Here is a 23,721-nt window from a genome sequence, read left to right as displayed (position 1 = left end):
TGTATGCTTTTTCCCCATTCCAAAAGTTGCAAACAAATCACCAGCACACATTACAGAAAATGTTATTTCATTTCAATTATTTGAAGTGGCTACAATCAGTTAAATTGAACATGTGGCATTGGATTGTGAAACTTCCCACAACTTCCTTTACTGTATTTAATCCAAATGGCAGCATTTCTGGAATTGCTACAAACTGAGACAACTCAACAACATGATATGAATGCAAGAAAGAAATCTATTACACACAAGAACACTTTTTTATAAAGCTGCAACATATGGACAGATTAAAGATTGAATGAAAACATTGAGAGCCCTTAAATGAGGGATATAATTGTCTATACAATTATATAGAATTATGCAACTCTCTATCCAGAGTCAATTACCATATTGTCTCCGCCCCTCAAGCACAGTTGAATAGTAAATTAAAATAATCTCATTTAAAACAACTGGGTCTACTTATATTTCTGAACAATCCCTTTAAATACCTCAATGGGACTTGTTGAAACAGGAACCTGCACAGCATCAATAATGACAGGGTATATAACATTTTGTGCATCAAACATAGCATTTGTTACTTTCCTTTGCCTTTGTACTCAATAACACCAAAGTTTCTAAATACTAATTTTCAAGATCTTTTCTTCTGTAGTTTTTGCCTTCCCACCCTCTAACTCTCCAGTAAAAAGGCTAATTTCACATCATAGCTTGTCACAGCAGTTTGTAATGTTAGATGAGCTTCCATTAAAACAATGGAAATCTCTAACGTTACCCTGTAAACAGCTGGGTACAGAAGCCCCTCATTTTTCAATGGTTACCTGATAACCTGCCTACATAAAAATGTAGCCAGTCAAGATACTGATAATTATCTTCCTCTTCGTTTTTTTTCATTTCCTAAACATCCATGAAATTCTTTCTGTATATTTTGGCATAACACAAATGGCACTGTCCCTCTTTCATGCTAGTTGAAATAAAGGTACTTTGAACTTTTGTTGTGAATTAACACAGTAAATCACAAAATTTGGAAAGGATAAACTATAATAAAACTAAGAACTGGGTATGGCAACTGCAACATAATAATGATCGGAAAAAGAAAGCATTGTGAAAATTAAGAAACAAAGAAACAAGCTGCAATTATATATTTCCAAAACTCACCTGGCACAAAAAGCTTCATAACACTTAGACATATCAATCACTTAAGTCTAGACTAGGTATAAACAATTGAACTCACCGAGTCATCCAATGCATAACGCAGTAAGCCATGTTCGTACAGGAGAAAAAATCTTCTCTGCCATTTCTGCAAGATAGATTTTGGAATTTTTAAATGTCATGAAGTGTTCAGCCAATAAATAAAAATCAGTGATTACGTTACTTAGTGCACTAAAAATTGGCCAACGATTGTGAAGGGGCCAAAGGGAATATTGATGTGGTTCTCAGATTTCAATCAGTGTCAACATTAAGTAGTAGAAAGTCAGTTCAAAGCTCTAACGATGACCATCTAATACATGTACACATTGGGCATTGGAACTTGAACAATGGTGAAAATTTCTCTTTGAGTGATGTATCAATATAGAAATGTTAATTGAATACATAATATGAAGGAGGGGGAAATATGTTTTACAATTATGTAAATAGCAAGAAACAAAGGCATGACCAACAAAAAATAATATGAAACATATACTGTAGACACTGACCTCTGAAGCCTCAGAAAATCTCAGGTGTCAACTTGTTTTTATAGTCTGCACTTTAGGTAGTTGCCACTTTTGCCATTTTGCCACATGGGGTTGATTCTGTGGGCATATCTTAAACTTCCACCCATTGTTGCAAAGCAGCCTGTATCACAGGCTTGCACCCAAATATAAGATATTGATAACTGAAATGTCCATTTGTGGGTTGCAGATTTTGAGGCTGACTACCGATGTGAGAAAAGCACATTGTCATTGAAAAATGAGGCCAGCCTATATTCTGAGTATATACAAAAACATGACACTAAGGTCAAGACTGGTTCGAGCTACACATCTGGTAATGTAAATCCCACTCAGGAGTCACAGCAAGATGACAAGAATGAAATTTTGAAAATTAGAAAATAGTTCCTTCCATGTCAAGTAATTTTAAGCAGCAATAAGCAGGTATTTTAGATTTACTCATACTGAAGTGGGAGATGGCACAGGGCAGGGTGACACTAGGCACACAGACACACAAGATGGCCACTGAGCCATAAGTTGGCCACTTGAGGCATAAGATGGCCGCTGGACCACAAAATGGAGAGAGACACCAGAGCAAACACAGAAATTGCCTGGGGCCACCAGAATGCCAGCACAATGCCCTCACAGCCTGGTTGATTAGTTTAAGGTGGGTGGGGGAGAGAATACACATGAGTAGCGTATACTGCCTGCTGAAGTGTCTGGGTCCAGCCAACACCTTTGATAGAAATGCTAACAGTTTGATACAGACTCAATACAGGATGATAACAGCCAGGGCTGCAGTAATCGTCCTTCTCAGGAAGAGCGATTAGCGCCCATTACTACAGCAATGGATTTCCATGCAGACAGTGAAACTGATAATGTCTGTGCTGAAACTGACATCAACCGCGCTGAAATTAACAAAGGCTGCGCTGGAACTGACAATGACTGCACAGAAACTATCAACAATTCCGCAATGTTTACAATAAACAAACAATGTTACAAAGACAATAACCTCATCACTGAGCTATTATATTACAAAATGTATAAAAGTATCCTGACATGTGCTCTGAGTTGAGAGAAGACTCGCAGCAGACCACTGTGCTGTTGGTGTCTTTCTCTCCCCAGAGCTCTGGTATTTCTTTGTACAATAAACTTTGTCGTTGAACCCTGACTCTGTCTCAGAGGCTGTTTATTTTCCCCACAACAATACCTTTCAGATGCAGTACACCACATGATATTTTTACTGTGAGGAATTCTTCTTCAACCATTTGTGGTATCATAACATCGTTCAGAATTTATTGCCAATCCCTACTTGCCCTTGAGATAATGTCGGTGAAGTGTTGCTGCCTGTGTGATGTAGGGACAGCTCCATTAAGGAGAGAATTCCAGGATATTGACCTACAACAATGGAGAAATTACGATATTTCCAGATCAAGGTAGTACATTATTTGGAAAAGAATTTGCAGGTCATCCTGTTTCCATGTGGAGAAAGTGAGGACTGCAGATGCTGGAGTCAGAGTTAAAAAGTGCGGTGCTGCAGTGTGATTCCAGCACCACACTCTTCCACTCTGACTCCAGCATCTGCAGTCCTCACTTTCTCCTAGTTCCAGTACCACATTCCTCGATCCTGTTTCCATGCACCTGCTGCACTGGCCTGTTTAAGTTCTAGAGGCCACAGAGTTGGAAAATGCTGCTGAAGGGCCTCAACACTATGTACATGGTAGAAAATGCCACCAGTGTGCCACTGGTGAGAGAGTGAATGTTTAAGTTGGTGAATGGGGCACCAATCAAGCAGGCCATTTTATTCTGCTGTTTCTTAAGTGTTTTTGAAACTGCACACTTCCAAGCGTTGGAGTTACATACACATAATGTCATTGTGGAAAAACTGGACGATACAAAATGGTTGGACATTTTCTGGATTGAAAAGGGCACGACATGATCTTATCAAGGAACTGTCAACAGTTTAATGTTTGCTGCAAGCTATCTGCTATTTACAAAGAAATCAAGTGACTATGGAGAACAAGGCAAGCAAAGCTTCCAAGGAGACAAGTCAAGAGTTTTACAGCCCTTGATTACTGGAAAACCTGATTTTGAAAAGACTACGGGACCTCTATGCATACGGTTGCCTAGAAACCTTCTATTTTATAGACTTATGGCTCTGACGGAAAAATCCTCCAAGTCTTGCAGCAAAGGCAAGTTTCTCTCTCTGCCCTGAAATTCTTTCCTCAGTAAAAATTCTTGGGAACATGATACGGTTTCCAATATCAATAGTTTTGGCTACACTGTAAAACCTTAGAAACTAGAATGACTCAAATCGAGTTTGAGTGCAATCAGAACTGATGTTTTACAATTAATTTACAACCATCCACAAGCCAACCTCTTTGAAAGGAAACCCAGTGAACTGTAAGAAGTCATCACATTCTATCCATTATTGTCAGATCCTTGGTCCACAGGATTTTTATTTTCCTTATTGCCATCATTTTGCACAGACTTTTGTCTTTTCGTGTTCTATGAGTGCATCTGCATTTGGGCTTAAGGGGAAAGAATTTTAATTTTGAATCCTAGCTTTTTTGTTAACTCGCATTTGTATTTAAAATAATTTATTTTACTACGAAATGGATTATTTTGAGTTCAAAGAAACACGGTGAAAATCTATTTTATTCTGATGTTACAAAGCGAAGGTCGGCACTCCTCCATAATTAAAACCAAAACACCCGTAGGAGCTCACCTTGGCTCGTAATATGATAAAAAGAAGTGTGAAAAGTGGAATAACCTGCCTATTACCTCAAGCTGTTCTGAAGGAGTGGTTAAATGAAATGGAATCCTTTCATTCATTCTATAACTAACAAGTAACTATTTATTTATCTAACACCAACAGTGAACATATCAGCAAAACTATTAACAAACCGAACAATCCATCTCTAACTAACTATTCCTGAATAAAACAAGATTCCAAAGTATACTGCTCCACTAGCTTATATAAATCCAAGTAATAAGAAAACAATAAGTTAAAACTTAATCTCTCAAGGTACACACAGTGTGCATCTTCCAAAGTTTTCTGTATCATCTTCCATCATCTTCCTCTGTCCGAAACGCCTTCTCAGGCGCTTTCTGGTGTCAAGAATATCATCTGAGAGTGCCGTGTACCTTTATGAATAGGTGCTTTTTACTGAGAGCAGGAATTTTATCTCCTCAGATGGCAATTGGCTGTCTCCTCTCTGTCCATCTGCTCCCATCTTTATACCCATGATGCTACATTAATTTCTTTACAACTGGACTGCTTCAAGATTGTCAACACTATCAGATTTAAATTTAATTGGCTTTCAACTCTTAGTGCTTGGTTTAACGATGTAGGTTTGCTCGTTGAGCTGGAAGGTTAGTTTTCAGACGTTTCATCACCATACTAGGTAACATCTTCAGTGACCTCCAGACGAAGCATTGTCCATGATTCCTGCTTTCTATTTGTATGTTTGGGTTTCTTTGGGTTGGTGATGTCATTTCATTTGGTGATGCAATTTCCTCTTCTTTTTCTCAAGGGGTGGCAAATCAGGTCCAAGTCAATGTGTTAGTTGCTAGAGTTCCAGTTGGAATGCGATGCTTCTAGGAATTCTCGTGCGTGTCTCTGTTTGGCTTGTCCTAGGATGGACGTGTTGTCCCCGTCAAAGTGGTATCCTTCCTCATCTGTATGTAAGGATATTAGTGAGAGTGGGTCATGTTGTTTTGTGGCTAGTTGATATTCATGTATCCTGGTGGCTAGTTTTCTGCCTGTTTGTCCAATGTAGTGTTTGTTATAGTCTTGCACGGTAGTTCGTTAATGACATTAGTTTTGCTTTTTGTCTGTATAGGGTCTTTCAAGTTCATTAGTTGCTGTTTTAGTGTGTTGGTGGGTTTGTGGGCTACCATGATGCCAAGAGGTCCGAGTAGTCTGGCAGTCATTTCCAAGATGACTCTCCAAGAGGGAGAGTGGCTAGGGTTTATGGACGTGTTTTGTCTGCTTGTTTGGGTTTGTTGCTGAGAAATCTGCAGACCGTGTTCATTGGGTACCCATTCTTTTTGAATACACTGTATAGGTGATTTTCCACTGCTCTGCATAGTTCCTCTGTGCTGCAGTGTGTGGTGGCTCGTTGGAATAATGTTCTGATGCAGCTTCGTTAGTGGATACTGGGGTGATTGCTTCTGTAGTTCAATATTTCATCCACAATAATAAACATCAAAGACTGCAAACCACCTCCGAGATAATATATCAGCACACCAAGCACAATGCCCTGATGTCTGAGACCATGGGGTCTGGATAAGATACGCTGACAGTCAAGATTATTTCAATTGGCTGCTGGAACAAAGTCAGAATGTATGTTGGGCTGTTATAATAATCATCCAGCTCATACTTGAGTCATGTACTGGAGGATAAGGAATGGTGGAAAATCAAAGTCAATTCTTTGTACGAATCAGGGGTTATTTATCTCAGTCAAAATTGTTTTATTTAGACTAGAAGCATGATTTTACAAGTCTGAAAGACAAACATTCACAATTTCTTTCTGTTCTTCAATTCTGAAGAATCATACTGGACTCAAAACTTTCCATAGCTGTCACCGGACCTTTCCAGTACTTTCTCTATTTATTTCAGATTTCCAGTATCCACAGTCTTTTACTTTTATTTAAGAAATGACTTTTCTGTTCAAGTTCAAAACCATCTCATAACTCCAGAAGTTCATATTCAGAGAGATAGTTAATAATTGGCAATACACTATATTTAAATTTCAAATACAATTACTTCAAGAGAAATAAAAATATGGAGTCACACAATAATTTCAAAATCTCCATCTCCCCATGTGTCTAAAAGACTTCATCCCTCATCAGTGCTGCCAAACTCCAGAACCTTCTTTCCATGTTATCAATTTCAATAATCTTCACCTCCCGGCACACCCGTCTCTCACAAACCATCATCTTTTACTACTACTGAACACCAAACTATCTTCAGTCTCCAGTTTTCAGTGATCCTACAACACCAGCATGTAATGCCCCAAGTGATTTGGCACTTTATACTTTAGAAGTGTGTCCAGCTCAACTCAAAAGTCTCTCATGTGTATCTCCTTGTAATACATGAAAGGTAGTACCTATACAGCCATATCTCATTGATTTGATAATATGGGGTTAAGACAATAAACATAAATATGTTTAGCTCACAATCCCTCTCTGACAGTAGTTGGTATAATACACGGAGGTCCCACACCCTACTTTATGGTTACGGCTTACAAAATTGGCAGCCTACCCAGATCTTATGGTCTACTACATAGCTTATCTCTGGCTATTTGCATTTTCTTTTTGAGTGGACAGCTTGTGTGCTTCAGAAAACATTGGTATAATTCCTGCTTTCATACTCTGTAGCTCAGATTTATAATTGAGGCTAACACCACAACATTCACTCGGCCTACCAATGTTTCTCAGCATCACCACGGAAAGAGTAAACACTGACATAACACAATACTCATGCAGCTGATGAATTTAAATCAATCTTCATGAATGAGACAGCTATCAGTCTATTAAAACAGAACGACTTTCGATTTGCAATCTATCCACAAAGATATAATTTATCTTTTGGGAAAGATTCCAAGTTTCATGATGGGTGTTGTCTCACATTTCCACAAGCTGTATGGAAGTGGATCTTATAAAGCATGTCACATATGACTGGGCCCCATCATAAATACAACAGTTCTAAAGAACAGTCGTAACAGACTCAAAGCATTAACTCTGTTTTTCTCTTCACAGATGCTGCCCAGACCTATTGACCATCTCCAGCATTCTCATGTTTGTTTCAGATTTCCACATACAACAGGACCACCGTGTGACAGACCCACCCAGCAAATATGTCTATAATCATCTCTATTAATTGCAGCTACTATTCCAGCAATGTTCAGATATTTAAAGCATATCAAAGGCACAAGAAAATGTTTAACTCTTAAGAACAGCTGCCAATTAACTGACCAAAAACCCCACAAAAAGGAAAGAACTTTTCAACTTACCCTTGATCTTTGCACTGGATTTTCAAAGTCAGTTCCTTCAGGAGCCAGCAATAACCAGCCCCCATAGATCGGCTTTGCCTGAAATATGGGAAAGAGAGACAAACACAACAATGAAAATGCAATTGTAAGGATTTGTAACCAAGATAAATAGATCATTTACAATTTTTTTCTCTATTTGCTGCTCTTGAAAGCACTTATCTTTGCTCAGTTTTCATTCCTTGTGTAGTTCACCCACACACATTCCATTTCCAAGATTCTGTCCAATTTATAGGGCTCCCTATTCTCGAAACCTGTCTTCGTCTGAGGTCACCACTTTCCTCCAATACCCACCCTACACATTTGCACTCTCTCAGACATGCTCATTTTCTGTTTTGTAGTCACCACTTTAGTGACAGAGGTGGATTTTTTTCTGAATTCTTTTCCTCAGAGCCATAATACTTTCACTACTGTCCACAGATTGGAGTTTAAATTTGTAATATTCAATTTGGGATAACTCTTCAGAAGTAGAACCTATTAACCGAATAGGTAAATGCAATGTAACTGATGATGTAAGCTTGACACAGAGGCGAAACAGAGGCTGAGATGGAGATTGGTGGAAAAGACTGGGTGTATTAGACTGTAGTGATGTGTACTATATTAATAAAATTGTATTTTTTAAAATAATAGAGATAGAATCCAGTGGGGTCAACACAGCATATACTTCCATGTCAGTCCAATGCAGCATGCAAGGTTAGAATTTAGCAGTTTCAGAGGAAGAAACTTGGCTCAGAAACAACTGTGCTAAATTTAGGAATGAGGGCAGAAATGGCTGGAGTGCAGTGGGAAAAGAGCTTAGCCGCAAAGACAATTGAGGAACAATAGTTCATAGCTCACAAAAAGGTATGAGGATGGATGATTCCAGGAAGAGGCTAAGCCAACCATGATTAATCGGGCAAGTTAACGATAGCACTAAATTGAAAAGGAAGTTATACAATGTAGCAAAGACTGATGCTAAGCTAGAGGACAGAGAATTATTTTTAAAAAGAAAAAAAACTAATAAAGAGGGGGAAAATAAACTTTGAGGATAAATTTTCAAGTAATATCGGACAGAAGAGATTCTTCAAATCTATAAAACAAAAAGGTCAAAGTGAACATAATCCCCTGAGATAATGAGGCTGGGGAGATGGTACAGGAGTTGAACAAATATCTTACATCAGCCTTCATGGTAGATGACACTAACAGCATTCAAAAGAATTCAAAAGAATACGAAATAATCAAGGAGCAAAAGAGGGTGAGGAAAGAAATGCAGTCATTAGAGGAAATGAGGGCTGGTAGGGCTGATAAGTCCCTTGGACCTGATGGGATGCATCCTAGGATATTCAAGGATTTAGCTACAGAGATTGTGAACGCACTGGTAGTAATCTTCCAAGAATCCTTAGATTCTGGAAAGGTTCTGGAGGATTGAAAAACACCAATGTAACAGCTTTATTCCAGAAAAGAAAGATGGAGACAAAAACAGGTAACCTAATGGCCAGTTGCATGCCTTAATTTGGAATTAGAAGCTCATTGACGCCTAACTTCTCCCAGGAAATACTCTGTGAAATATAAATAACACTTAGCACAACATGAACAAACACAGCAGACAGTAGCCGTTTGACCTCTCCTTCTGGAATGTATGGTACAGACACTATTGCAACTTTTCAGCTAATGTGGGTATCTTGCCTGCCTCCGAGCCAGAAGCTCCGAGTTTGAGTTCCACTTTAGGACCTGATGACCTTGGAAAGTACATTCTTAACATGCCAAACAGGTTGATTATCAACGTGGAAATTATTGCAGTACACCCAAGGCAAACAGTAAAAGTGGAAGTCTCCTGGTCAGCCATGCTTGACGAACAGTAATACCCCTCAAGCTGTAGCCTTTGGTGAATTGTTCCAGGAAAAGCTGGCTATGGGAACAGACATAAAAAGCGCTTTGTCTGCCTTGTGCATCATTAAGTGTCGGAAGCTCCGAAAACGCTGCCAACCTCTAACTACATAGGATAAGAATAAACTAAAATGTTAATGTGTTATAATGAAGCAATTTCAGAATTCAGCTGGCATGCCATTGAAATCTTAGCATCATCTGATTTTGTTTTAAAACCCACAGTGCACAAGATACACACATTTTTAAAAAAATGCTGCAATCTCAATAATCACAGTTGAGAGGTCCATGGTATGGCACATTACGAACATGAAATCAATCTTCGCTGGCTGTGCAGAGCCACTCATTAGCATCACTGCAACAGCAACAACAGCAATGTTGCCTTTTTCCTCCACACTACCACAATTTAATTTCACTTGGTTTTGTCATGCAGCTCGCTTCAGATTGTCAAGGCCTTTATGACTCATTGGTTGGAGTAAACAGGAAATACTCTCAAGGAAGATTGTTTTCTCGTTAATGACGACAAAATAAAAATTCATAGAATTGAGTACAGGATCTAGCTGGCACTCTGGTGAAGCACTGAGAGAATGTGGCATAGATGGGAGGTACCCTCCTTCAGATCAGACATTAAACCACAGCTCTATCTACCCACTCAGAGAGTTATAAAATATCCACTGGCACTACTTCAAATAGAATAATAGGGTTCTTCCCAATGTCCTGTCAATGTTTATCCCTTAGCCATTATCAATAAAATTGAAAATTTGGTAATTATCACAATGACGTTTGTGACAGATCAATGCCTGTACATCGTCTACCATGTTTCCTAAATCACAATGGCTACCACACAGAAGTAGTACTTAATTGGCTGTAAAACAATTTGGGACAACCTAAAATCATGACAGGCATTCTATAAATGTAAAGAGTCCTTTGCTTCATTAACATATCAAGACTCCACTAGGGGAATTTGGAACTGTACCTTTGGGACCTCCCGTGTTATGTGTTGTTTGGGTCAAAACTCTAAGTTGTAACTATAACCTTCAATCCTTACAAAGGACTAATACTCTTATCACTGACTTGCTTGAGCAGTAAACAACATTCACCAAGAGACTACGAGGCCTGAAATGCTAAGAAGATCAATGCCTCAGCCTGAAGTCAGACAGTCCAAAGACAGGAATTTCAAGTACAGATCACAACAAATATGAAAAACCTCAACAGATCCAGCACAATTTCAGAACAATGGGATCAAATAAAGTCAAATATACGTCCTCCCTGTGCCTAGACTGCTGGGTTTGAACACCATCATCACTGTGGCTGGTCTGAGGAAAATTATTCTTGAACTTATTAAAACAAGCAGCCTTCACTGCCTGGCAGAACAGTTCTAGTTTGCAAGTCAATAAGGCAGTAGCAAACAGCTCAAGGCCAGCTCCCAAAGGCACAAAACAGTGACACACAGGGGATAAAGGACATGGATGTAGGCTTGCTCGCTGAGCTGAAAGGTTCATTTTCAGACGCTTCGTCACCATACTCGGTAACATCATCAGTGAGCCTCCAGATGCAGTGCTAGTGGCATGGCCCGCTTTCCATTCATGTGTTCAGGTTTCTTTTGGTCGGTGACACAATTTCCAGTGGTCATGTCATTTCCTGTTCTTTTTCTCAGTGGATGGTAAATGGGATCCAAGTCAATGCGTTTGTTGATAGAGTTCCGGTTGGAATGCCATGCTTCTAGGAATTCTCGTGTGTGTGTGTTTGGCTTGTCCTAGGATGGATATGTTGTCCCAGTTGAAGTGGTGTCCTTCCTCATCTGTATGTAAGGATACTAGTGAGAGTGGGTCATGTCTTTTTTGTGGCTAGTTGATATTCATGTATCCTGGTGGCTAGTTTTCTGCCTGTTTGTCCAATGTAGTGTTTGTTACATTCTTGCAAGTTAATTGTAAATGGCATTAGTTTAGCTGCTGTTTTGGTGTGTTGGTGGTTTTGTGGGCTACCATGATGCCAAGAGGTCTGAGTAGTCCGGCAGTCATTTCTGAGATGTCTTTGATGTAGGGAGAGTGGTTAGGGTTTCTGGACATGTTTTGTCTGCTTGTTGGGATTTGTTGCTGAGAAATCAGCGGACTATGCATTGGGTATCCGTTCTTTTTGAATAAACTGTGTAGGTGATTTTCCTCTGCTCTGCATATTACCTCTGTGCTGCAGTGTGTGGTGGCTTGTTGAAACAATGTTCTAATGCAGGACATGTAGTAAGGAAAAGAAAAAGTCCAAATGATATGCTGACCATCAATACATCTGAAGCTTTTTTTTAAAACCATGGTCAAGTAGTCAAAATGCTCTTCGCTCACAGTATGGCAATCGTCTTCTTAAAGAGGAAACTCTCATCCATCAATGTAAGAAAATTTCCATTGAGTAACTCCTTGGCCATGAACTTAAAGTGCCTGCTGATTTTCAGGGTCCCCCCCCCCCCCCCCCCCCCCCCCAATATTATGTGACAGAATCCACTAGTGAAGGGCATAGATGATAGAGCTGCAACAAGTAATCTGACAGATGAAAAACTGAAAACCCTGCTTCCCTGATGATATTCCAGCTGAGATCTACAAAGCCAGACGTTTGCTTGAATCAGAATTCTGTGCACTCATCCTACACATTTGGGAGGGAAAACGATACGTCCTCCTTCCCTAGATTTCAGGAATGTGACAGTTCTAACTATCTTCATTTAGTGAGATAAATTATGCTGCGGAAATTATCAAGTTATTTTTCTCTCATCCATGCCAAAAACAAATCTAACAAGCGTTCTCCTGAACTATCTACTTCCTGTAGATGAGGAAATCCTCCCAGAGGCACAGTACTACTTTAGAGGTTCCATGGAAGCTTTCTTCAATAAATCCAAGAAAAAAGTCAATAGTTTTAATGTCAACACCAAGATTGCTTCAATGTGTTCATCAAGTCCGTATATAGCATGGCTATTGAACAGCTCTTGTGGTGCAGTGGCAGTGTCCCTAGCTCTGGCTAGAAGGTGTTGGTTTAAATCCCGTCTGTTCCAGAGGTGTATTCTAGCAAGTTGATTAGAAAAGTATATAATGTGAGGCTGTGTGGCTTTTTAAAGATTTGAATGTCCAAAGAAGTTAGTTACAATTCTGCAATTGTTTCATGATGACATAAAATTAACTACCACCAGGAGATCCAAAACAGATGTCTTCAAAACCTAGACTGTGTCAAAAAGGCTCTGCAATAGACTCCATACTATTTACAATCTATTTGACAGTGGCTATTCACATCAAAAGATCAGATGTCCTGTGTTGCCAATGTTAAATATCACCTGGATGGAAAATTCTCTGACTTCAGTTGCCTCCATGCAAACAAGAAATTGACCACAACAGATAGATATATGTGGCTGACAGTTTGCAGCTGTCTGCTCACGCTGCACCATATCTGCACACCTCCCTTGATCACTTCAATTCTGCACACAAGAGACAGAGCCTGTCGCTGAATGCTGCAAAAGGTAGCAAGACTCGGTCGGATAATATTCTACTTTCCATATTTGTTGAAGGACTGAAGCTAGGGAAGGTTGAGCGTTTGATAACCCCCTCTCACAAAGGCCACCATTAAGAATGAGATTTATCGCAGCATTACCTGTGTCAGTTCATGCTTCTATCAACACACACAAATTCTTGACAACAAAGCAGAGTGGGTCAGAAAAGGACAGGTAAGCTAAACAATGATAATACGAATTAGTGACAAAGATCAGAAAATAGTACAACTATAGGCATTCTATCTGAAAGCTTGAAGCATTCACAACAAAATAGAATAAAGAAATGCAGTTCTGGTATAACATGATAGTTCCATTCCCATGCGAGCCCGCTTTATAATAGCAGCACCATTTAAACAGTTGAACTAAAATACTAGGAACATAAAATACAGCTGTATGCAGGAATTAGTGGGTTTTTGCAGGGGTAGGCTGTAACGAGTGGGGCACAACAGGGATGAGTGTTTGAGTTTATTATGTACAATCTGTATCAATGAATTAGGATGAAGGAACAAAGTGTTACATATCCCACTCTGTATTGCTGACAATACAGAGTGGGATGAGAAAGTCAGCTGTTAGGGTCTGCAACAAATCACAAATGGATGCAGAGAGATAAAGCAAATAAATAAGACCATCGCAGATCAAATAAAACACAGGTACAAGTTATCTATTAGTAGGAAACATAGAAAAGCAAATTACATTTTGGAATGGAGAGTGACTAGGAAATAATGGTATTCAGAAACACCTGGGTGTTCCTGAATGCAAATCATGGAAAAATTATATGCAGAACAACACAGACTGGGAATGTAAATGGTATGTCAGCTTTTGTGACAAGTATTAGAATTTATGACTATAGACATCTTACTGCAATGGTGGAAGGCTTGGTGAGACCTCACATGGAGTTATACGTACAGTTTAGCTATGCTCCTGACAACCAGCTGGTAAAAGAACAATCCAAACATTGTTTTTACTTGGAATAAGTTTAGTCACAAAGTGAAACATAAAGCTATTTTCTCCTGACTTCAATCAACTCTTGCGTCAATAAGAATCTTTTTATAATGTTGTTGAGATCACAGCTGATCCCAACTGAACAAGTTAACCTGGCTTGATAGATTACATGTTTCATATTTAAGGTTAGTTACTTAAATATAATGACACGAGGTTACAATTGCAATTGGGTGTAGAGCTTTGTCCATTCACACTTCTTGCCTTTCATCAACAATCTTGTCAAAGGAGCAATTACAGTTGGGAACAGATACAATCCAAATAAAATGCCAATATATCCTTGTCTTCAGAATGGGAAAATCCACTATGGTCCTTATTTTCATTTCTCTAGCTGTCACTTAACCTTGGCCCATAGTGTGACCCAAACAAATCATTTTTGCTTTGACAAATGCACTTTTAGTCAGATTTATGAACAAGTTGGTTCTTTATAGATGATCAACAGTTCATTCAAGTGGTATAAATGTTATTCTCAAATTTAACTGAACACTACCAATTCTTCAATGCAAACAACATGTTCTCCAATCGTTTTATTGGTTAATTGTTGCAAAGTTATTTTTGCATTTTTTGTTTCAAATGGTATGGCTTTACATTAATAAAGTTCATCCTGTATTACAAAAGCTGATTTTCAGTGTTTCTTCCAGATAGTGGAACTTGCCATTATCCTTTATAGCAATGGAATTATGGTGACCAATCATGTATTTCAATTATTTCATTAAGATCCTCTAGTTCTGACATAAGAAACAAAGTGTGATAATGAATACAAAGTGTTTGTGCCCCATCTGGTTTCAGCAACGTCACAACTGGTAAACCTCAGCTACTATAACTTGGTTCAATAACGTCACTATCCATCATGGACTTAACCTCGTCTTTTACCTAAGCTAACTTCTCTGGATAAGTCTGTAGGATGTGTTTTCATAGACAGCGTAACTCCTACAATTAACAGTTTCAGTTTCCTAACCCAAAGAAGGATACATAAAACAAGGCAAGGTCAGAGTAGGAGAGCGTAAAACAAGTCTGGCTGTGAATTGGGAATCTGAACCACACTGGAAGATAACAAAGTCATGAAATTATGACACAAAGTTAGGGTATTGCACAGGGTGAGCTTCTGGATCAGCTTTAAATATAATCTAAATTTAATCAACTGCAAACTGAGGTTGGATAGATAATTTTGTAAAGAAGTTCAAAACTAAAGTCAATCTTATTAATTTCCCATATAATTATAATCAGTGCTCAATTCACTAATGAAGTCTAGTGGGCAAAGTTAAAATTAAATAACAAGGGATAATAACACTAATGAGTTTTTTTTTCTTGAAAATTAAAGTATGACATATTTAGAAAAGATGAGTTAAGTAGAACATTTTAGTTAACTTTCCTGTAAGTTAAATGAATACTAGGGAAACAGCTGATTGGTGAGTCCTGACATAAACTTAATAATCTAGTACAGATACAACAGAGCAGCTTAATCCTGGGATGAGGTCCTCAGCAGTGATCACATGTACAGTAAGTGTTGTTAGTGATAGCAGCTTGAGCTCAGAACTTTGGAGCTTGAATAGCAGCTGGTGTCACTGCGGTGCATCCATGAGGATGGGAGTTCCATGATAGCATTTTAACAAATAAAGTCCCTTCAATTCTTAAACTGAAACATAGAAAAAGGGAATGGGAAGCCATCAGGCAATGCAGAAGTCTGTCTGAGTTTATCTCACCCCATGACCAGTTGTGCATCCTGATGAGAGTGACAATTCCTCAGGGAAGTGCAGCTACAGCCAAATACAAGGCATCACTCCTGCTGAGTCAGGAGTACATGAGACAGGAATAAGACAATGAAAGAAGCACTGATAGCAGATAGAAGTTAGAAAAATTGACAAGTATGCCTGGAATCATGGGCACGATGAAATGTTGCCAGGGTTAAGGGTGTTCCTGAATGGCTGCACAGAGCTTGGATGATAGTAACATGAAAAACCCAGCAGCCACGGTTTTTATTGGTACCAGCAGTATTTGGGGAGAGAAGGATAGGGCCCTGAAATCATATGTTAGGGAACTACAAAAGAAACAGACAGGTATAACCTTTAAAGATAGTAACCTAGAGATTCTGAGCTATGTGATAATATGTATTGAAATAGATGGGCAGAGCAGGTGAATACATCTGAAGAAATGGTGCAGTAGGAAGGATTTCAGATTTTTGTGACACTGGCACCAATTCAGGGAGGAATATATCCTGTTCAGGATTGACTGCACTTGAAGGAAGCTAGGACGAATATTGTAGGATGCTTTGCTTCTGTTATTGCAGAAGGTCTGTATTAACTTGGCAAGAGTATGGGAAAGAGGAGATTGTATCAGAGAGGAAAACAAGGAGCACAAAGAATTGGGGGAAGGAGACACTACTAAAGTAGGAAACAGGAAAGTATTTGATGGAATCGCCAGCAATGTGAATGAAGTGTGTGTGGTAAGTAAGACTGATAAACTGCAAGCTCAGATTGCCATGTGCAAATATGCTGTGGTGATGATGGAGACTTAACCAACAAATGGAAAGGACTGAGGACCAAAAATTGAGTTGAAAGAGTTCAGGGAAGGTTGTAAAGGAACAAAAAGTGGAATGGTAGCCTTATGAAAGAGAACTTCACTGTGCTGGAAGCAAAGGATGATTTTGGGGACAAAGAGGGCGTGTAGTTGGTTAGAACGAAGAGATAATAGAGGTACTACTCTTCAATGAGTTACATTGTAGAGGCTAAACAGTGAGAAAGATACAGAGTAACAAATCTGCAATCAAATTATAGAGGTGAAAGAATTAAAGATTAGTTCTAATGGGAACCTTACTTATCCTAAGATAAGATGTGGAGGTGTCAGTGTTGGGCTGGGACGGACAAAGTGAAAAATCTCACAACACCAGGTTATAGTCCAACAGGTTTATCTGGAAGTACTAGCTTTCAGAGTGCTGCTCCTTCAACAGGTAGCTTTGGAGTAGGATCATAAGACACAGAATTTGTAGCTAAAGATCACAGTGTTGTGCAATTGAAATGATATATTGAATAAACCTACAACAATCTAGGTTTGTTTAATATATTGTTTCAGTTGCATGACACTGTGATCTTTTGCTATAAAATCTGTGTCTTATGATCCTACTCCAAAGTTACCTGTTGAAGGATCAGCACTCTGAAAGCAAATACTTCCAGATAAACCTGTTGGACCAAAACCTGGTATTGTGAGATTTTAACTTTATCCTAAGATAGATTGGGAAAGTAATACTGTAAAGGACAAAATGTGGGAAGTGTTTATGAGATGTGTTCAGGAGAATTCTCCAGACCAATGAATAAAAAAAAGTATTGTAATATCAGATTCTGGGGAATGAAATGAGTAAATCCAATGTAAAAATAATTAATAGGAGAAGGACCCACTTAAATAGGTAAAACAGATCTGACATAAGTGAACTGGGATTAAAGACTAGCAGACAAGACTGCAGCAGAACAATGTGCTGCATCTTATCTGCCTCCAGTCCAGTTGTATCCCAGAGACAGAGATGTATAGCACGGAAACAGACCCTTCGGTTCAACTTGTCCATGCTGACCAAATATTCTAAATTAATCTAGTCCCATTTGCTAGCATTTGGCCCACATCCCTCCATATCCTTCCTATTCATATACTCATCCAGATGCCTTTTAAATATTGCAATTGTACCAGCCTCCATCACTTCTTCTGGCAGCTCATTCCATACACGCACCGCCCTCTGTGTGAAAATGTTGTCCCTTAGTTCCCTTTTAGCTTTTTCCTCTCTCTCACCCTAAAACTATGCCCTTTAGATCTGGACTCCATGACCACAGGGAAAAGACCCTATCCATACCCCTTTTGATTTTATAAACCTCTATAAAGGTCAACCTGTAGTCTCCAACATTCCAGGGAAAATAGCCCCAGCCTATTCAGCCTCTTCCTATAGCTCAAATCCTCCAACCCTGGCAACATCCTTCGAAATCTTTTCTGAACCCTTTCAAATTTCACAACATGTTTCACATAGCAGGGAGACCATAATTGCACACAATATTCCAAAAGTGGCCTAACCAATGTCCTGTACAGCCGCAACATGACCTCCCAACTCCTATACTCAATGCTCTGACCAATAAAGGAAACCAAATGCCTTCTTCGCTATCGTATCTATGTGGGACTCGACCTTCAAGGAACTATGAACTGGCACTCCAGGACCTTACCATGAAGTGTATAACTCCTGCCCTGACTTGCCTTTTCAAAATGCAGCACCTCACATTTATCTAAATTAAACACCATATGCCACTCCTCACCCCACTGGCCCATATGATCAAGATCACATTGCACTCTGGGGTAACCTTCTTCACTATTCATGACACCTCCAATGGTGGTGTCATCTGCAAACATACTAACTATACCACCTATGTTCACATCCCAATAATTTGTATAAATGATGAAAAGCAGTTGACCCAGCACCGATCCGTGTGGCACACCATTGGTCACAGGCATCCAGTCTGAAAAACAATGCACCACCACTCTCTGTCTTCTACCTTTGAGCCAGTTCTATATCCAAATGGCTAGTTCTCTCTGTATTCCATGTGATCTAACCTTGCTAACCAGTCTATCATGAGGAACCTTATTCAAAGTCTTACTGAAGTCCAACTAGATCACATCCGCCACTCTGCTCTTATCAATCCTCTTCGTTATTTCTTCACTCAATTAAATTATTGGGACATGATTTCCCACACACAAAGCCATGTTAACTATCTCTAATCAATCCTTGCCTTTCCAAGTACATGAAAATCCTGTCTCTCAGGATTCCCTCCAACAACTTGCCCACCACTGATGTCAGGTTATCAGTCTATAGTTCCCCCCTGGCTTTTCCTTACCATCTTTCTTAAATATTAGCCACATTAGCCAACCTCCAGTCTTCGGGCACCTCACCTGTGACTATCAATGATACAAATTTCTCAGCAAGGGGCCCAGAAATCACTTGCCTAGCTTCCCACAGAGTTCTAGGGTACACCTGATCAGATCCTGGAGATTTATCCATTTTTATGTGTTTTAAGACATCCAGCACCTCCTCTTCTGTATCCATCCTTAAATAAGGATATCAAAATTAAACATAATATTTGAGATGTGAACAAGAGAGATCTTAGACACTACACTCACTAGCAAAATTTTATAACATATGTACAGATGTAAATAAAGGAATGTTACAATGCAAACAGAAATTGAAGAACCTTACTGAGGTATAAGGAGCAAGCAGCCTTAGGGGACAGTGTATATATAGACACCTACAGCTCAGAGATACACTGCAGAGTAGTATCTCAATACTCTGGAGCAATATTGGCTTAGAGAATGAGATAAAGCATATTGGCAGCTCAGGGTAAAAAAAGCCTCCAGAGCCAGGAGCTAAAGTTAAAACCGAGTCTAAAGGACACAGCTGAAAGGAGAAAGACTCCACTGGCAGTACAGGATTGAATCTCAGACAATAGAACTGAGTAAAAAGCAGGAAGATCACGACCTCGGAAGGCTTCAAACTCTAGCCACGAACTGACAACACTCTACAGTAAACACACAGAATCAGAAAATCTTCAACAAAAAGAAGAAATATTCTAAGTATTCACTCAGGTCAATCAGATGTGACAGCCCAAGGGATGACCATCTTGGTAAAGACCTTGCTATTTCTCAACAAAATGATAATGTGGAAGGCCCAGGAGGCCACCCACATTATTGGAACCAGATATATTGATATTATACAAAAGATTTAGGCTTATACTTGAAGGAGCAGTTTCATCAAGTCATCCTATTATATTTTCCAGGCCCAATAACTGATGTTCTGATTAAACAAAGCATGGAAGAAAGTATTACAGAGTATGATTAAAACATTGATTAAAACATTCAATCCATACTTTGGCCCCAAAGGAAATTTAGTGGTAGAATGAGAAAAATGAAGCCAGCAGTCTCAGCATTTGTGAGAATCAATAGAAACTTTAATGGATATGTCATCCAGCAGAATAGCACCGATACAAAACTTTGAAGAATGAATTAGAGACCATACAATAGTCAGTGTAAGGGATCAGAAGATAATAGATTTCCTTCAATTCAAAGCTGACTCAATGTTGGAACAGGAAATCCAATTTACTACACAGGCAGAAATAAGGACCTAAAATCAATTATTGCTAAAAGTAAACAGTGAGGATTCTTCTGACAGTCAGATGAGAAATCCCCAAGATGGCATCAGCATCATCTCCCTCCGACTAAAATCCAAAACAGTAGGAATCAACATCACTGACAATGTTAGGTTGTACATGATGTGGCTCCAAACAGAATCACAAACACAATGAAAATCCAGAAAGAGGAACTGATTGTTATAAACATGGCCAATTTATTCTTATTTTGTTTTAATCATTCTTGGGATGAGAACATTATTGGCTAGGTCAGCATTTATTGCCCATCCCTAATTTTTCAATGGGCAGTTAAGAGTCAACCATACTATAGGTCAGACCGGGTAATGATGGCAGATTCCTTCCCAAAAGGCTATTAGTAAACCAGATAGGTTTTTCTGACAATCAACATTGGATTCATGGTCATCACTAGTCACTTAATTCCAGATTTTTATTGAATTCAAATTCCACCATCTGCCATAACGGGATTCAAACTCAGGTACCAGGACGTTAACAGTCCAGCGATAATACTCTAGGTGGTTGGGCCATTTTAGAAAATATTGTAAGTTAACAGCATCTTCATCACCTCAACATGAAAGAAAAGACCTTGCAAAATAAAAATGGAAATCATGTAACAAGGAAAAAGTTCAAGTGGTCAAAGATACAGAACAAGATGTTCAAAACAACTTTCCCAGGGGACATGAAAAGGAGTTAAATCAGATCCCGTGGCATCAGGTTGATGTTAAGAAGCTTAGAAGTAGAATTTAATACAGCCAGGCAGTCTTTCAGGACTGAATGTGGAGGAGCCACGTGCTGGACTGTCAGACGTGAAAAAAAATGGGGTCATGTCAGCAGCAACTGAACAAACACAATACTGCTCAGGAAAAGTAACTGCTCCCAAAACTGTTGGGAGAAGTAACAATGTCTATTAATCTCACAGAATTAAAGAAAGGAGCTAGTAGGAAAATCCACAACATTTTGTCTGTTAACAATTGTTTGACAAAATTGGCAACAAATGTGTTTTTCACAAAACTGGATGCAAACAGTGGGTGCTAGCAAAGAGCTTTAGACCAAGTATCAAAATGCTAACCACCTTTATTGAACCAATTGGGCAGTATTGCTTACACCTTCTAACAGTTGAGACATTAACATCCTCTGCACCTGGGATTTTTCAAAAATCAATGTCTAGAATTCTGGATATGTTAAAAATACTACATAATACAGGCCTTGCACTAAATAAGAAATGCCTACTCTCTAGAATGATGACCACATTTCGAGGATACCAAGAATCACATTGGATCCAAAGAAGACTACAGCCATCAGTGAATTTCCAGCAAAATGTGTAAATAATATACAATGCTTATCAGACACAGAGAATCAATGAGAAAGTTTATCGTTAACTTAATCAGACTCACTCAACTCATAAAACAGGCTTTGGAAAGAAAATAGTGATGGTATTGGAGTCAGGAACAGACTATAACTTTCAAAAGGATCTTTCTCTGAGTGCATGCAGCATTTGTAATAAGTTGATTGCAAAAATAGAAATAAATAAATATGACTTGACAGGTATTATAGCGACATGGTTGCAGGGTGAACAAGATTGGGAATTCGACAGAAACTTACTAGAAACTAGCTATATAAATACTGTGGCTACAAGAGCAAGTCAGAGGCAAGGAATCCTGCAGCGAGTATCTCACCTCCTGAATTGCCAAAGCTTGTCCACCATCTAAAAGGCACAATCAGGAGTACAACCGATATGCCTGGATGAGTGCAGCTTCAACAACACTAGAGAACATCATCAAGGACAATGCATCAAAGATATCCACAAATATTTGCTCTCTCCATCCACACTCAGTAACAACATTGTGTACCACCTATAATATGCACTACAGAAATTCAACAAGGCTCCTTAGATAGTTCCTTCCAAACCTATAGGGGTTGGAGTTTAAAAATAATGAAGTCATACTACAATGAGAACACACCTGGACTACCATGTGCAGTTTTGATTCCCATGTTTAAGAAAGGATGTACTGCCACTCTAAGCAATTCAAAAGAGATTCACTCAGCTGATTCCTGAGATGAAGACGTAGACTTACCAAAAACAGTTCGGACTTTATTCATGAGAGTTGGGGCAATCTTTTTGAAAGATTCTGAGGCACTTAACTGAGTAGATACTGAGGAAATGTTTCAACTAGTGGGGGACTAGTAGTCCAACTCAGGGACATAATTACAGAATAAGGGTGTGAAAGAATTTCTTCTCCTAGAGTGTAGTGAATTTCTGCAATTCTCCATCCTAGAGAGTTGGGGAGACTAGATCACTGGAAGTATTTAAAGAGGTAGATTAGACTCATGAAATACTGAGGAGCTATGGGCGAAGATGAATTGGCATGGAAAAGGAGTTGAGGTCTGGGACATGTCAACCTTTTTCTTGCTAAATTTGTGGGGCATATGAATGGCCTAATCCTGCTCCAATTTTTTTATGCTCTCAAAGAGAAGTTACTTTCTATTAATGCTAAAGAACATTAAAACCCAAGCTTATTCACAACTGCAGCTGCAGACAAATCATCCACAGGACTATCAATCCTTATTCAGTGCACCTTGATGAAACACCAAAATCAGTCTATTTCAAATCAATAGCGTTGGCAGAAACTGTACAGAATTACTCAGCTATAAGTAAAGTTGCGTCTACAGTCACATAGGCACGTGAAAGGTTCACGGACTGAAATTTCAGGTCGCAACAGACCACAAACTTTCAGTAACGTTACTGGGATTGAAAGAAATTCCAAATACCTGTGCACAGAAAGATTTAGGCTCGGGCTGATGAGCTACAACTTACTGAATAGTGTGTACTCCAGGCAAACAATAAGTAATTTAAGGGCTACAGTGGATCAAGCAGAACAAGAAGATCGTTCTCTTGTAGAAGTGATGTAATTTTATTCTAACACAATAACCAACACTTTACTGACAAATGACAGAAATAAAACATAAATTTTTGCAACCCAAAAATCTGATCAGGATTGCTCAAAGTTCAGGTGACTCTGTTTGCAGAGATAGTTAAATTATATTCCAGCAGAGCAAATGCTAAAAAGTTACCATGCAAAGAAACAACTTTTGATGATATTGGAAGATTTACACCAAAAGACATAGAAGCAGAAATTAGGCCGTTCAGCCCATCAAGTCTGCTCCACCATTCAATCATGGCTGATAAATTTCTCAATCCCATTCTCCCGCTTTCTCCCTGTAATCCTTGATCCCCTTGATACTCAAGAACCTATCTATCTCAGTCTTAAACATACTCAATGACTTGGTATCCACAGCCTTCTGTGGCAATAATTTCATAAATTCACCACTCTGACTGAAGAAGTTTATCTTTATCTCCGTTCTAAAAGGTCTTTCCTTTGCTTCAAGGCTGTGCTTTTGAGTCCGAGTCTCAATGGAAACATCTTCCCAACATCTAT

General features: G+C 39.0%; 1 protein-coding gene across 5 annotated transcripts in view; it reads right to left on the bottom strand.

Moving 5' to 3' along the window:
• Positions 1 to 23,721, bottom strand: part of LOC122560748 (uncharacterized) — a 199,647-nt gene that overhangs the window by 158,142 nt on the left and 17,784 nt on the right. For all 5 annotated transcript variants that reach the window (XM_043711765.2, XM_043711767.2, XM_043711771.2 and 2 more), the window contains exons 2-3: positions 7,700 to 7,777; positions 1,226 to 1,291 (exon numbers count right to left, since the gene is read on the bottom strand). In XM_043711765.2, coding sequence (XP_043567700.2) covers positions 1,226 to 1,291; positions 7,700 to 7,777 — 144 coding nt within the window. The remainder of the gene's footprint in view (positions 1 to 1,225; positions 1,292 to 7,699; positions 7,778 to 23,721) is intronic.

This window comes from Chiloscyllium plagiosum, unplaced genomic scaffold (genome assembly GCF_037043375.1).
Source record: "Chiloscyllium plagiosum isolate Xiang-an unplaced genomic scaffold, Cpla_swu_hap1 HiC_scaffold_20, whole genome shotgun sequence".
Taxonomy (NCBI): Eukaryota; Metazoa; Chordata; class Chondrichthyes; order Orectolobiformes; family Hemiscylliidae; genus Chiloscyllium; species Chiloscyllium plagiosum.
The sequence above is the reverse complement of the archived record's forward strand: the minus strand, read 5'-3'. Positions and strand labels throughout refer to the sequence as shown.